We start from the raw sequence: 14,399 nt of genomic DNA, 5'->3' as shown, positions 1-14,399 counted from the left end.
TTACCCGCCAATCTCTGTTCCCAGGGCGATGATTGGCGCTTGCACTGGTGTGAAAGGCAATTCTTGCAACTGTTCATCTATTTGAGACTCTGAACCTTCACTGAAGTCCATATAAACGATGCTGCGTCTATGCGGCGCTTCCTAGAAATACACAGGAAACAGGTTCTATTGATAACAGTTTTCAACATTTAAAAAATGTAGGATAATACAATGGTCCAGATTTTCCGAGAGACTTGCACCATTATATTGGCTCAGCTATGTTATCGGGACCATTGAACCGCTCAAAGGAAAGAGAAAATTATGGAGTAAGTGACTTATGACATCCCTTATGGTGCCCCATACTTTCCTGTGCCTTCTGCGCCTCTCTGCCATTGCCCCGCATCGATAACAGTTGGAAGCTAATTTTCATAGCCTCGCCCCCACTGAAAATATTGGTGATTCCGATTTGACAAGACTCCCGCCATTTTTTCACGCTGCCGCCACTTAGACTTAAAATTAATGGCGCCAGTGTCCTTGCAGCAGCGTTTAATAGCTAACACACCAGGGGAGAACTTTAACACCCACCCCCACCACCCCCCACCCCCCATGACAGGAGAGGGCCAGGGGAGTGGGGGTTAAAAATGTTAATTGCGTAAGGCAACGCCAACCCACCGCATACGCGCCTGTCGCCATCTCTACAGCAATGTGTTGCGTGGCATGTCTGTGTCCCACTCTCGAGAGGCAGGACAGCTCATTATAATGGGCCGGATTTTGCTGTTAAAATAATGGTGAGGCTATCGGCGCTCACCGTTATTTATACGCAAATCGGACAGCAACTTCTGGCAAGCGCACATGTGCGCTTAAACGCCAAAATCCAGAAGCTGCTGGTTGCCGTGCTCCTCCGTAAACTGCGCGAAAATGGGCATCTCACCCTCTGGCTCCCTACTGTGAAGTTCCCGTATTGATGTTGTAGATACGGACTAAACTCACCACAAAGTTAAGTCGAGTCATTCCAGTCCAAGTACCTTTTTGACGGCATGGTAAGTCTTAATTACTGCCAAACAACCTCTCTGACACTGAAAACTAACTCCAAATGTGGAGTCTCATTCCTACAGATTTTAATTATTGGAGTTTTTTTTTTTAATTTGAATTTTCTTTTTACTTTTTCTTTCTGTCTCTTTTATCTCTCTCAATCCAGTCTTTCTTTCCCCCTCTTTATTTTGCTTTCTGTACCTGATTTTGACATTGAATTCACTATTCTAACTTACGTTTCCTGATTTAGACACTGCGCTGTTCATTAACAATTCTTCAATCTGATTGGTTAAGGAGATACACAGTCGCTTGTCCTGTTCACACAGGTCCCAGAAGCCCTGTAGAGGGCGCCGCACCGTTTCGATGTCCCGTTGACAGCAACTTGCTGTGCAAAACCCCATGGATAGTCTGTGGGCAAGTGCAAGTGTAACAAAAGTCCAGCCTAATATTTAAATCAGGCTCCCGCAGTGCAGTTGGGAGCCTGATTTAAATTTAATGCAAACACGCTCCCTCACTGCCTCTCCACAAACAGAGGGGCCATCATTGTTCAAAAAAACAATTTGCTCAAACGATTAGACAGGGACCAGTCTGAGGCCAAGAGAACAGACTCAGCCCACCCATGGAATCTCCGCACTCAACACATTCCACGCGGAAGAGATCGGTCTGCTGGGAGAAGCACTTTGGACGAGCGCCGTACTTTGGACTCGCATTAAAAGACTATTTTAAATCTTAAAATTGTCACCCTGTTAACGTATTTAATCGCAGCGGTGAGAGCGGACCTGGTCGGGACGGAGTGGAGACCGGGAAATAAAGAGCAGAGGCGAGAGAGGCCCAAACCCACCGAGAGCAGCAGCAAGAGTGGACCTGGTCGAGGACGAGTGGAGCCGGGGAATAAAGAGCGGAGGAGGAGAGGAGGCCCAAACTCACCGAGAGCAGCGGCGAGAGCGGACCTGGTCGAGGATGGAGTGGAGCCAGGGGAATAAAGAGCGAAGGAGAGGGAAGCAAAAAAAAAAATCGAGGAGTGACAGCACAGGGGACAGCAGGTAGGTGATTGATTGGTGAGTATTACAGTTTTTTTTGTCTCTAAGCTAGCTAAGAAACTGTAAATTGCTATAACTTTACTTCATTAAATTAGTAACTAAAACTAGATAAACCAATTAAGTAATAAAACTAAAATAATTGATTTAAAAAAATTAATCAAATAAATAAAGAAGGTTAGATGGACATGGCAGGGCAGGTGGTGTGCCGTAACTGCAGCATGTGGGAGTTTGTGGAGACCAGCAAAATCCTGAGCAACCACATCTGCGGTACGTGTCTGCAGCTCAAAGAACTTCGGCTCAGAGTTGTTGAGCTTGAGTACGAGGTGCAGACATTGTGGGGCATTAGGGAAGGGGAGAGTTACCTGGACACTTTGTTCCAGGAGGCAGTCACACCTCTTAGGTTAAGTAGTCCTTTAGAGTTCATCAATGGTCAGGGACAGGAGGGTGTGACTGCGAGTCAGGAAGGTATGGGGACCCAGGATGTAGCGATGGAGGAGCCTCGGCCCTTGACTTTCACCAACAGGTATGAGATTCTTGCTACCTGTGGGGATGAGAACAAGGACTACAGGGTGGATGAGCAAACTGACCACTGCACCGTGGTACAGGATGCCGTTCAAGTGGGGGTAGTGAAAAGGAATGTTGTAGTGGTAAGGGACAGTATAGTCAGAGGGATAGATACTGTTCTTTGCAGCCACGACTGAGAGTTCCGAAGGTTGTGTTGCCTGCCAGGGTAAAGATGTCTCTTTGCGGCTGGAAAAGAACTTGGAGTGAGGGGGGGAGGATCCAGTTGTCGTGGTCCATGTAGGAACCAACGACATAGGTAGAACTAGGAATGAGGTTCTGCTGAGAGAGTTTGAGGAGCTCGGGTCGAAAATACAACGCAGAACCTCACAGGTAATAATCTCTGGATTGTTACATGAGCCACGCGCAAATTGGCATAGGGACAAACAGGTTAGAAGGTTAAATGCGTGGCTCAAAGAGTGGTGTGGGAGGCAGGGGTTTTAATACATGGGGCACTGGCACCAGTACTGGGGAAAGAGAGAGCTGTTCTCTGGGGACAGGCTCCACTTAAACCAGGCTAGGACCGGTGTCCTGGCGAATCGAATAACTAGGGCAGTAGATAGAGCTTTAAACTAATGAAGGGGGGTGGGGGGGGGGGGGAGGATTTAGGAAAGGGTAAATTCAAAAGCAGTAAGAGAAATGTCAGCACTGTAGAGCAGAGTAGTGATCTGGGTAAAGATAAGCAGAGTGGGTCAGGAAGGGACAGAAAGATTAATAAAGTGACATCAGGGAAAAATAGAAAAAAGTTAAAGCTAAGGACATTATATCTGAATGCACAAAGCATTCCCAACAAAACAGATGAATTAATAGCACAGATGGGAATAAATGGGTTTGATTTAATACCCATTACAGAGATGTGGTTGCAGAGTGACCAAGGTTGGGAACTAAATATTCCAGGATATTTGACTTTTAGAAGAAACAGGCAGAATGGAAAAGGAGGAGGGGTAGCCCTGATAATAAAGGAAGGAATAAAGACAGTAGAGAGAAAGGATCTTGGCTCAGAAAAATAAAATGTAGAATCAGTTTGGGTGGAGCTAAGAAACAACAAGGGGCAGAAAACACTCGTGGGAGTAGTCTATAGGACCGCTAACAGTGGTTGTACTGTCGGGCAGAGTATAAATCAGGAAATTAGAGATGCATGTAACAAGGGTAAAACAGTAATCATGGAGGACTTTAACTTTCATATAGATTGGGCAAACCAAGATTGCAAAAATAGTGCAGAGGAAGAGTTCGTGGAATGCATTCAAGATAGTTTTCTATATCAGTATGTCAAGGAACTTACGAGGGAATTGATTATTTTAGATCTAGTACTGTGCAATGAGACAGGGTTAATGAATAACCTTGTATTAAAGGAGCCTCTGGGGAGCAGTGATCACAATACAGTAGAATTTTATGTTGCGTTTGAGAGTGATTTAGTTCAGTCCGAAACTACGGTCCTAAACCTGAACAAAGCAAACTACGTAGGTATGAGTGGCAAGTTGGCTAAGGTAGGTTGGGAAACTAGATTAAAAGATATGACAGTAGAAAAGCAATGGCAAGCATTTAAAGAAATAATTCATAATTCGCAACGAATATACATTCCCTTAAGGAATAAAAACACCACGGGAAAAATGGTCCAACTGTGGCTAACAAGAGAAATTAAAGATAGTATTAGATTAAAGGAAGAGGCTTATAATGTTTACAAAAAGATTAGTAAGCCTGAGGATTGGGAGGATTTTAGAATTCAGCAAAGGAGGACCAAGAAATTGATGCAGAAAGGGAAAATAGAATATGAGAGTAAACTAGTGAGAGACATAAAAACAGACTGTAAAAGCTTCTAAAGGTATGTCAAAAGGAAAAGATTAACGAAAGTAAACATGGGTCCCTTACAGGCTGAGACAGGAGAAATTATAATGGGGAATAAGGAAATGGCAGAGAAATTAAACAAATACGTTGTGTGTCTTCACGGAAGAGGACGCAAAAAACCTCCCAGAAATAGTGCAGAACCAAGGGTCTAGCGAGAATGGGGAACTGAAAGAAATTAGTATTAGTAAAAAAATAGTACTGGAGAAATTAATGGGACTGAAAGCCGATAAATCCCCTAGACCTGGTGACCTACATTCTAGGGTTTTAGAAGAGGTGCCTATAGAGATAGTGGATGCACTGGTTGTCATCTTTCAAAATTCTATACATTCTAGAACGGTTCTTGTAGATTGGAAGGTAGCAAATGTAACCCCACTATTTAAGAAAGGAGGGAGAAAGAAAACGGGGAACTACAGACCAGTTAGCCTGACATCAGTAGTAGGAAAAATGCTAGAATCTATTATTAAGGACGTGGTAACAGGGCACTTAGAAAATAATAATAGAATTGGGCAGAGTCAACATGGATTTATGAAAGAGAAATCATGTTTGACAAATCTGTTAGAGTTTTTTGAGGTTGTAACTAACAGAATAGATAAGGGGGAACCAGTAGATGTGATGTATTTGGATTTTCAGAAGGCATTCGATAAGGTGCCACACAAGAGGTTATTAAACAAAATTAGGGCCAATGGAATTGGGGGTAATATACTAGCATGGATTGAGGATTGGTTAACGGACAGAAAACAGAGAGTAGGAATAAACGGGTCATTTTCGGGTTGGCAGGCAGGATCAGTGCTTGGGCCTCAGCTATTCACAATCTATATCAATGATTTGGATGAGGGGACCAAATGTAATATATCCAAGTTTGCTGATGATACAAAGCTAGTTGGGAATGTAAGTTGTGAGGAGGATGCAAAGAGGCTTCAGGGGAATATAGACAGGCTAAGTGAGTGGGCAAGAGCATGGCAAATGGAATAGAATGTGGAGAAATTTGGTAGGAAAAGTAGAGTATTTTTTAAATGGTGAGAGATTGGGAAATGTTGGTGTTCAGAGGGACCTGGGTGTCCTTGTACACGAATCACTGAAAGTTAACATGCAGGTACAGCAAGCAATTAGGAAAGCAAATGGTATGTTGGCCTTTATTACAAGAGGATTTCAGTATAAGAGTCAAGACGTCTTATTGCAATTATATAGGGCCCTGATGAGATCACACCTGGAGTATTATGTATAGTTTTGGTCTCTTTACCTAAGGAAGGATATACTTGCCATAGAGGGAGTGCAACGAAGGTTCACCAGACTGATTCTTGGGATGGGGGGATTGTCCTGTGAGGAGAGATTGAGGAGACTAGGTCTATATTCTCTAGAGTTTAGAAGAATGAGAGGTGATCTCATTGAAACAGACAAAATTCTTACAGGGCTTGACAGGGTAGATGCAGGGAGGATGTTTCCCCTGGCTGGGGAGTCTAGAACCAGGGGTCACAGTTTCAGAATATGAGGTCGGCCATTTAGGACTGAGATGAGGAGAAATTTCTTCACTCAGAGGGTGGTGAATCTTTGGAATTCTCTACCCCAGAGGGATGTGGAGGCTCAGTTGTTGAGTATATTCAAGACAGAGATCAATAGATTTTTGGATATTAAGGGAATCTAGGGATATGGGGATAGTGCAGGAAAGTGGAGTTGAGGTAGAAGATCAGCCATGATCTTATTGAATGGCGGAGCAGGCTCAAGGGGCCAAATAGCCGACTCCTGCTCCTATTTCTTATATTCTTATGTTAAAGGCAGGAAAATAGAGAGAAACTTATCGACGCTGAGATTGGCACGCTGGATTTAAAGGCTAATTCGGCAATCTCGCCATTGCAGGAACATCTGGGCCAATCCTTCACAGCATCCACTCCCTCCTTCCGCCCGTTCCATAACAATCTCCCATTGTTGGGCTCAATTCACAGGACATCAATTACAGACACATCGGGGAGCAGCCCCATGGGGAATCTGCCAGATACTGTAACAGACCTGGTTGCCAATCTGAACTGGAGGTCCTTGAGCTGGGGAAAACCGGGACCAACTTCCAACTGCAGTGCACCCAATCAGCACCAACGTTCCCAAAACCAGGCACCCCGGATCAACTAAAAATCTGGCCCCAAATACAAACCCAGAGGATTCTCTTCAGATCAGGCAGCACGGTGGCATAGTGGTTAGCACTGTTGCCTCACAGCGCCAGGGACCCGGGTTCAAATCCGGCCTCGGGTGACTGTCTGTGTGGAGTTTGCACATTCTCCCCGTGTTTGCGTGGGTTTTCTCCGGGTGTTCCGGTTTCCTCCCACAGTCCAAAGATGTGCGTGTTAGGTTGATTGGCTATGATAAAAATTGACCCTTAGTGTGAGGGGGATTAAATACGTGGGGTTACGGGGATAGGGTGGGATATGTATTGGTGTAGGGGTTACGGGGATCGGGTGGGATATGTGTCGGTGCAGGCTCGATGGGCTGAAATGGCCTCTATCTGCACTGTGGGGTTTCTGTGTGATTTCTGTGATCAGCTTCAAGATACACTTGTAACCATTCGGCACTGCAGCAGGCTCCCTGGTGCAAGGGAACCCTGTAACGATAAGTCAGATGAAAGGAAATCAAATCTAAGTTACACTACCTTCTATCAGGTAGGACTTCATTGCTTGATGTTTTGATGCGCTATACCGGAGAGAGTACTTTGTACTGAAAGGCTTTCCTCCACATTATCTTTCTCCTTGAAGTTTTTACTTAACAGATCTTTATATTCTTCAGCAAATGGCATTATATAAATATTTCCATGGTGTAGTGTATGTACTTTGCAGAAGGAACTATATTCTGCAGCCCCTGTATACTGCAGTACCAGTAGCGACCACCCCTGTATATAAGCCTGCGTAGTAACTTTGCATAGTAGTTCCAGTTTGTCTCCACTCAGTAAAGACCTGTTGTAACCAGCTCCTGCAGTCCGTGTCTCAATTACACACGGACATAATACTGGCGACGAGCAGATCCGAACTTACCTACAGTTCTGCACCACCTCATGGGGATCCATCCCTGAAGCGAAGTTGTTAGAGGTCGAGGCCAGAAGGAAGAAAGAAAAACAAACAAACAGAAGAAACGGGCGACGACCGTGGGCAACCGCCTCTGATTCATCGGAGTTGAAGATTTGCAGGAGAGGCTGTCGAGAGCGGGGCTTGGTTATCCTGTCTATGGTGTTCCAGCTAATCGGGCTGGTGGCAGGTAGTACACTGATCCTTCCTGGGCTGCGGCGGGCTAGAGCTCGATCGGGTGGCTTTTCAACGGGGCCGAGCAGCGTTGTCGGGAAGAGGAGAGAGAGAGAGAGGGTGGAGCACACAGGGCACGGCCGGTGTTACGAAGCCGGGCAGCGTACAGACCCGAGAAGAGGGAGGAAAGTGTCCCGTAGGGTTGCTCTGATGACGGGAAAATAAAAGAAATTAGAAGCGCAGAAAGCCGCAAGGAGCTGCAGTTTGCCACGGGAACCGCGGAGAGCGGCGTTAGCAGCAGCGCGGGGGGGAAGTGCGCGAAGACCATAGGGCGTCGCCATCAAGGCATAAAACACCAGCAACAGCGCTAGCAGCAGCGGAGATGACGGAAAGCGCGGGAGGCGACATCTTAATCCAGCGGGGAAGAAGGCAAAGCGCGGGAGGCGCCATTTTGTTAAATCGGGGAAGAAGGCAAAGCGCGGGAGGCGCCATCTTAGATTTTCAAGATGCCGAAGACTGGCAATATCACTGCCTTCGATAATGCAATAGAAGACTGGACCACGTATGTGGAAAGAGTCGAAGTATATTGCAAGGCAAACGAAGTAGCCGATGAGAAAAAGGCATCGGTACTACTAAACTTAATGGGCGCAAGAACGTACGGCCTATTGCGGAACCTGATCACTCCAGCCAAACCGATGGCGAAGAGTTTTAACGAAATTGTTGATATCCTACAGGAACACCTAAATCCTACACCGCTGCTGATAGCAGAAAGATTTAAATTCCACAGGAGAAATCAGCATAAAGATGAGAGCAATGCTGATTACCTTATGGAACTACGCAAGCTATCAAAGCACTGCCAGTTCGGAGCAGGACTGACAGATACTCTACGGGACAAATTTGTCTGTGGACTCCTGAGTAAAGGAACCCAGAAGAGGTTACTCTCAGAGAAAGAGCTGACGCTAGATAAGGAAATTAGAGAAGCGTGCGATAAGAGCACAGCTGTCATCATGGGTGACTTTAATTTACATATTGATTGGACTACCCAAATTAGTAAAAATTCTGAGGAGGAGGAATTCCTGGAATGTTTTCGGGACGGTTATCTGGACCAATATGTCGAGGAGCCGACTCGAGATCAGGCCATTTTAGACTGGGTATTGTGCAATGAGAAGGGACTTATCAACAATCTTCTTGTACGAGGCCCCTTGGGTCAGAGCGATCATAATATGATCGAGCTCTCAGTCGAGATGGAGAGTGAGGAAATTGAATCAGAGACTAAGGTCCAGAACTTAAATAAAGGGAATTACGAGGGTATGAGACGGGAATTGGGTAAGATTGATTGGGTGGTGTTTCTGGGGGGATTGACAGTGGATAGACAATGGCAAGCATTCAAAGATAGAATGGAAGAATTCCAGAACATGTTTATACCGGTTTGGCATAAAAATAAACCTAAAAAGGTGACTCAACCGTGGATAACGAGGGAAATTAGGGACAGCATAAAATCAAAAAAAAGGGCATATCAACTGGCAAAAAAAAGCACCAGACCGGAAGATTGGGGGCAGTACAGGATACAGCAAAAGAGGACAAAGGGATTAATCAGGAAGGGGAAAATAGAATACGAAAGTAAACTTGCAGCAAACATAAAGACAGACTGCAAAAGCTTTTATCGGTATATCAGGAGGAAAAGACTGGTAAAATCCCAAGTCGGTCCCTTGCAGTCCGATTCGGGAGAATATATAATGGAGAATAAGGAAATGGCAGACCAATTAAACTCATACTTTGGTTCTGTATTCACAAAGGAGGACACAAATAACCTCCCAGGAATATCGGCAAACATAGGGACTAATGAGAGGGAGGAGCTGACAGAAATTAGTATCTCTAGGGATATGGTGTTGGATAAGTTGAGGGGACTGAAGGCCGACAAATCCCCGGGGCCTGATAAACTACATCCTAGGGTACTTAAGGAGGTGGCCCTGGAGATAGCAGATGCTCTAAGGATCATCTTCCGGAACTCCATTGACTCGGGAACAGTACCCGTGGATTGGAGGGTAGCTAATGTTACCCCAATATTTAAAAAGTGGGGTAGAGAGAAAGCAGGGAATTATAGACCAGTAAGCCTTACATCGGTTGTGGGCAAAATGCTAGAGTCCATTATTAAGGATAAAATAGCGGAGCACTTGACAAATGGGGAAAGGATCGGACAGAGTCAACATGGATTTACAAAGGGTAAATCGTGTTTGACTAATCTGCTGGAATTTTTTGAGGAAGTAACTGGTAAAATAGATGGGGGAGAGCCAGTGGATGTGGTGTACCTTGACTTCCAGAAAGCCTTCGATAAGGTTCCACACAAAAGATTATCATGCAAAATTAAGGCTCATGGGATTGGGGGCAAAGTATTAACGTGGATAGAGAACTGGCTGGCGGATAGAAAACAGAGAGTTGGAATAAACGGCTCGTTTTCGGAGTGGCAGGCAGTGACCAGCGGGGTGCCGCAAGGATCTGTCCTGGGACCCCAGCTGTTCACAATATATATAAATGATCTGGATCAGGGAATTGGATGCAATATTTCCAAATTCGCTGACGACACTAAACTAGGAGGAGGGGTGGGCTCTGATGAGGATGTCAGGAGGCTACAGTGCGATTTGGACAGGTTGGGGGAATGGGCGGATACGTGGCAGATGCACTATAATGTGGATAAATGCGAGGTTATCCACTTTGGGGGTAAAAACAGGAGGGTAGATTATTATCTAAATGGCAATAGATTGGGAGATGGGGAAGTGCAGAGGGACCTGGGTGTTCTTGTGCACCAGTCACTGAAGGAGAGCATGCAGGTGCAACAGGCGATTAAGAAGGCAAATGGTATGTTGGCCTTCATATCAAGGGGGTTCGAGTATAGGAATAGGGATACCTTACTACAGCTGTACAAGGTGCTGGTGAGACCGCATCTGGAGTATTGTGTACAGTTTTGGTCGCCCCATCTGCGGAAGGATGTTCTTGCCATGGAAAGAGTGCAGCGGCGATTCACCAGGCTGATACCTGGAATGGCGGGAATGACCTACGAGGAGAGATTGAATAGTTTGGGCTTGTACTCACTGGAGTTTAGAAGATTGAGAGGGGATCTCATCGAAACATATAAAATTATGGCAGGCCTGGACAGGCTGAATTCAGAGAGAATGTTTCCAATGGCAGGGGAGCACAGAACCAGGGGCCACAGTCTAAAAATAGCGGGCAAATCATTTAAAACAGAGATGAGGAAGAATTTCTTCACTCAAAGAGTGGTGAGCCTGTGGAATTCCCTGCCACAGAGGGCTGTGAAGGCTAATTCAATAAATATTTTCAAGAGAGAATTGGATATATTTCTGAAGGCTAAGGGGATTAAGGGTTACGGAGAAAAGGCGGGGACGGGGTACTGAACTGGTAAGATCAGCTAAGATCTCAGACGAAGATCAGCCATGATCTCATTGAATGGCGGAGCAGGCTCGAAGGGCCGAATGGCCTACTCCTGTTCCTATCTCTATGTTTCTATGTTTCTATGCTTTCAGCGTGGCAGTATTGTACGAAGTAGCAGCAAGGGGAGCTGTGGAAATACAGCAAAAGCCACAGGAATACGGCACCCCCGAAATGACACGGGGATTTGAAAAATGTTATCGCTGCGGCAGAACAACCCATGACCAGAAGGACTGCTGGTCCAAGGACAAAATATGCAGGCAATACAGAAAGATGGGACACATTGCACGAGTTTGCAGGTCTGGGAAGAAGACTAACGACAACAAAAAGGCTACTAAGGAACAGTACAGGAAAGTACAAAAGATGACGGACAGTAGTTCCGAAGACCAGAAGAGCGATAGTGAATCCGGGAACAAGAGACTAAGCTGTCTCAAACTTCACAACGTAATCGCAAAAGAGGATCACCGAACCATGTGGGTCACCCTCACGATAGCAGGGTCCCAAGTCAAAATGGAATTGGATACAGGATCAGCCCTGACCGTCATGAATCGACGAGACTACGAGCGGCTATTCTCACACATACCCTTGAAAGAGACATCCATTGTCTTGAAGACGTATACGGGGCAGAAAGTATACCCCAGAGGGAAAATAAGGGTGCCTGTTGAATACAACGGCAAGGAAATACAGAAATTGTATCTGTACATACTGCAAGATGGTGGACCACCGTTATTGGGACATGAATGAATCAGAAAGATAAGTTTAGACTGGCACTCCATTCAGGCACTGACGGTGGCTGGTAAAAAGGATGACGACGTCACACCTGGACGATTGTCAAAAATCTTAGCTGACGCCAAAGAGGTATTTCAACAAGAACTGGGAACTCTTAAAGGCGTAACCGCCTCGATAAAAATAGAAGAGAATGCAATTCCCAAGTTTTCAAAGCAAGACCGGTACCGTATACAATTCGCCCAGCCGTCGAGGCAGAGCTGGAGAATCTGGAGAATGCAGACGTGTTATCTAAGGTAGACTGGAGCGAGTGGGCGACACCCATCGTTCCTGTCATGAAGAAAATGTTAAACAATAAGTCTGAGGAGCCAAGGAAGGTTCGCATCTGTGGGGACTTCAAGGTGACGGTGAACCCAGTCCTTCACACAGTACAGTATCCTCTCCCGAGGATAGAAGATATTTTCGCCTCACTCTCTGGAGGGAAGCGTTTTACAAAAATTGACCTAGCACAAGCATATTTGCAGATGGAGGTTGAAGAATCCTCTAGGAAGTATCTCACGATAAACACTCACAAAGGTCTTTACCAGTATAATCGACTGGTATTCGGAGTAGCATCAGCTCCGGCGATATGGCAAAGAGCGATGGAACAAGTCCTGCAAGCGATTCCGGGGACTCAGTGTTACTTGGACGACATTCTAGTGACAGGTGAAGATGACAGTGAACACCTTGCCAACCTAGAGCAGGTGCTCACTAGACTAAGAGAACATGGGCTACGAGCCAATCGCCCCAAGTGCGAGTTTCTTAAGAAACAGATATCGTATTCTGGCCACGTGATTGATGAAGAGGGGTTACATAAGTCCCCTGACAAAATCGAAGCGGTGGTTAAGGCTCCAGCGCCTGAAAATGTGTCGCAACTGAGGTCATTCCTCGGATTGGTGAATTACTACCATAAGTTTTTGCCGAATTTGTCCACACTTCTGCACCCACTGAACGCCCTACTACAAACTGGAGTAGCATGGAAATGGAGCGATGAATGTAAGCGGGCCTTTCAGAAGAGTAAAGACCTAATCACTTCAAGAGAAGTATTGGCTCACTACAACCCATCACTACCGATAAGACTGGCGTGTGATGCGTCTCCCTACGGCATTGGAGCGGTACTGTCACATAAATTCCTTGATGGTTCAGAGAGGCTGATAGCTTTTGCGTTACGCTCGGCTGAAGTTAACGAGCGTGACGCAAAAGCTACGCCCAGATTGACAGAGAGGCCCTCAGCCTGGTGTGGGGGGTGAAGAAGTTCAATCACTACCTGCACGGTCAGAAATTTACTCTACTAACTGATCATCAACCTCTTGTCTCCATTTTCAACCCTCAGAAGGGCGTCCCGATAATGACAGCACAACGGCTACAGAGGTGGTCCCTTTTCCTAGGGGCACACCAATATGACATCGAGTACAAAGGAACTAAACAGCATGGGAATGCTGATGGATTATCACGCCTACCGTTGCCGACGGTGGAAGAAGCACCTGCAGTGGATCCTGTGGAGATATTCCACTCGACCATAGTCGAATGTCTACCTGTGACGAATGCAAACATAGAAAAGGAAACACAAAATGACCCGACACTCTCCTGGGTCTATGATTTAACGGTGAAGGGATGGCCAGCACACGGCGAACCACTGTTGCCAGCATTCTCGCTGAGAAGAGAACAGCTGTCAGTGTGCAGGGGAACCTTGATGTGTGGATCCAGAGTAGTAATTCCACCCAAATTGAAGGATAGAGTGCTCAATGAGCTTCATGAGGGTCAGCTGGGAGGGGTAAAAATGAAGAACTTAGCCAGAGCGTTTGTGTGGTGGCCGGGAATCGATAGAGAAATCGAAGAGATGACCAAGAGCTGTACAGGATGCCAGAAGGTCCAAAACGCCCCACCACAAGCACCTCTACATCCATGGGAGTGGCCCTCATCTCCATGGCAAAGGGTGCACATTGATTTTGCTGGTCCATTTATGGACTCGATGTTTTTAATTGCGGTGGATGCACATTCAAAGTGGCCAGAGGTAATAAAAATGTCCTCAACCACCACAGAAAAAACTATCACAGTCTTACGAACCATATTCGAAGTGTCAGTAGGGGAGCATTTTGGCGACAGTGACCATAATTCGGTGAGATTTAAGGTGGTCATGGAAAAAGACAAAGACGGCCCGGAAATAAGGGTTCTAAATTGGGGGAAGGCCGATTTTAATATGATAAGGCAGGATCTGGCCAAAGTGGACTGGGAGCAGCTGCTTATAGGAAAATCCACATCAAAACAATGGGAGACTTTCAGAAGGGAAATTGAGAGAGTACAACGCCAACATGTTCCTGTAAAGGTCAAGGGTGGGACCAACAAGCAAAGGGAACCTTGGATGACAAGGGATATACAAAAATGCATTAGAAATAAAAGGGGGGCTTTTGGCAGTTACAAAAGACTAAAGACGGAGGAAGCCCTAGAGGAGTATAAAAAGTGCAGGGGCATACTTAAAAAAGAAATTAGGAGGGCGAGGAGGGGCCATGAAATA

General features: G+C 45.8%; 1 protein-coding gene across 2 annotated transcripts in view; it reads right to left on the bottom strand.

Moving 5' to 3' along the window:
* The window catches only part of nphp4 (nephronophthisis 4), a 517,372-nt gene that overhangs the window by 158,952 nt on the left and 344,021 nt on the right, over positions 1 to 14,399 (bottom strand). For both annotated transcript variants that reach the window (XM_085966844.1, XM_085966846.1), the window contains exon 12: positions 5 to 141. In XM_085966844.1, coding sequence (XP_085822970.1) covers positions 5 to 141 — 137 coding nt within the window. The remainder of the gene's footprint in view (positions 1 to 4; positions 142 to 14,399) is intronic.

Source organism: Somniosus microcephalus, chromosome 25 (assembly GCF_052327205.1).
Source record: "Somniosus microcephalus isolate GS21.2 chromosome 25, FLI_Smic_1.0, whole genome shotgun sequence".
Lineage (NCBI taxonomy): Eukaryota > Metazoa > Chordata > Chondrichthyes > Squaliformes > Somniosidae > Somniosus > Somniosus microcephalus.
Note: the sequence above shows the minus strand (reverse complement) of the source record. Positions and strands in the feature narration are given on the sequence as shown.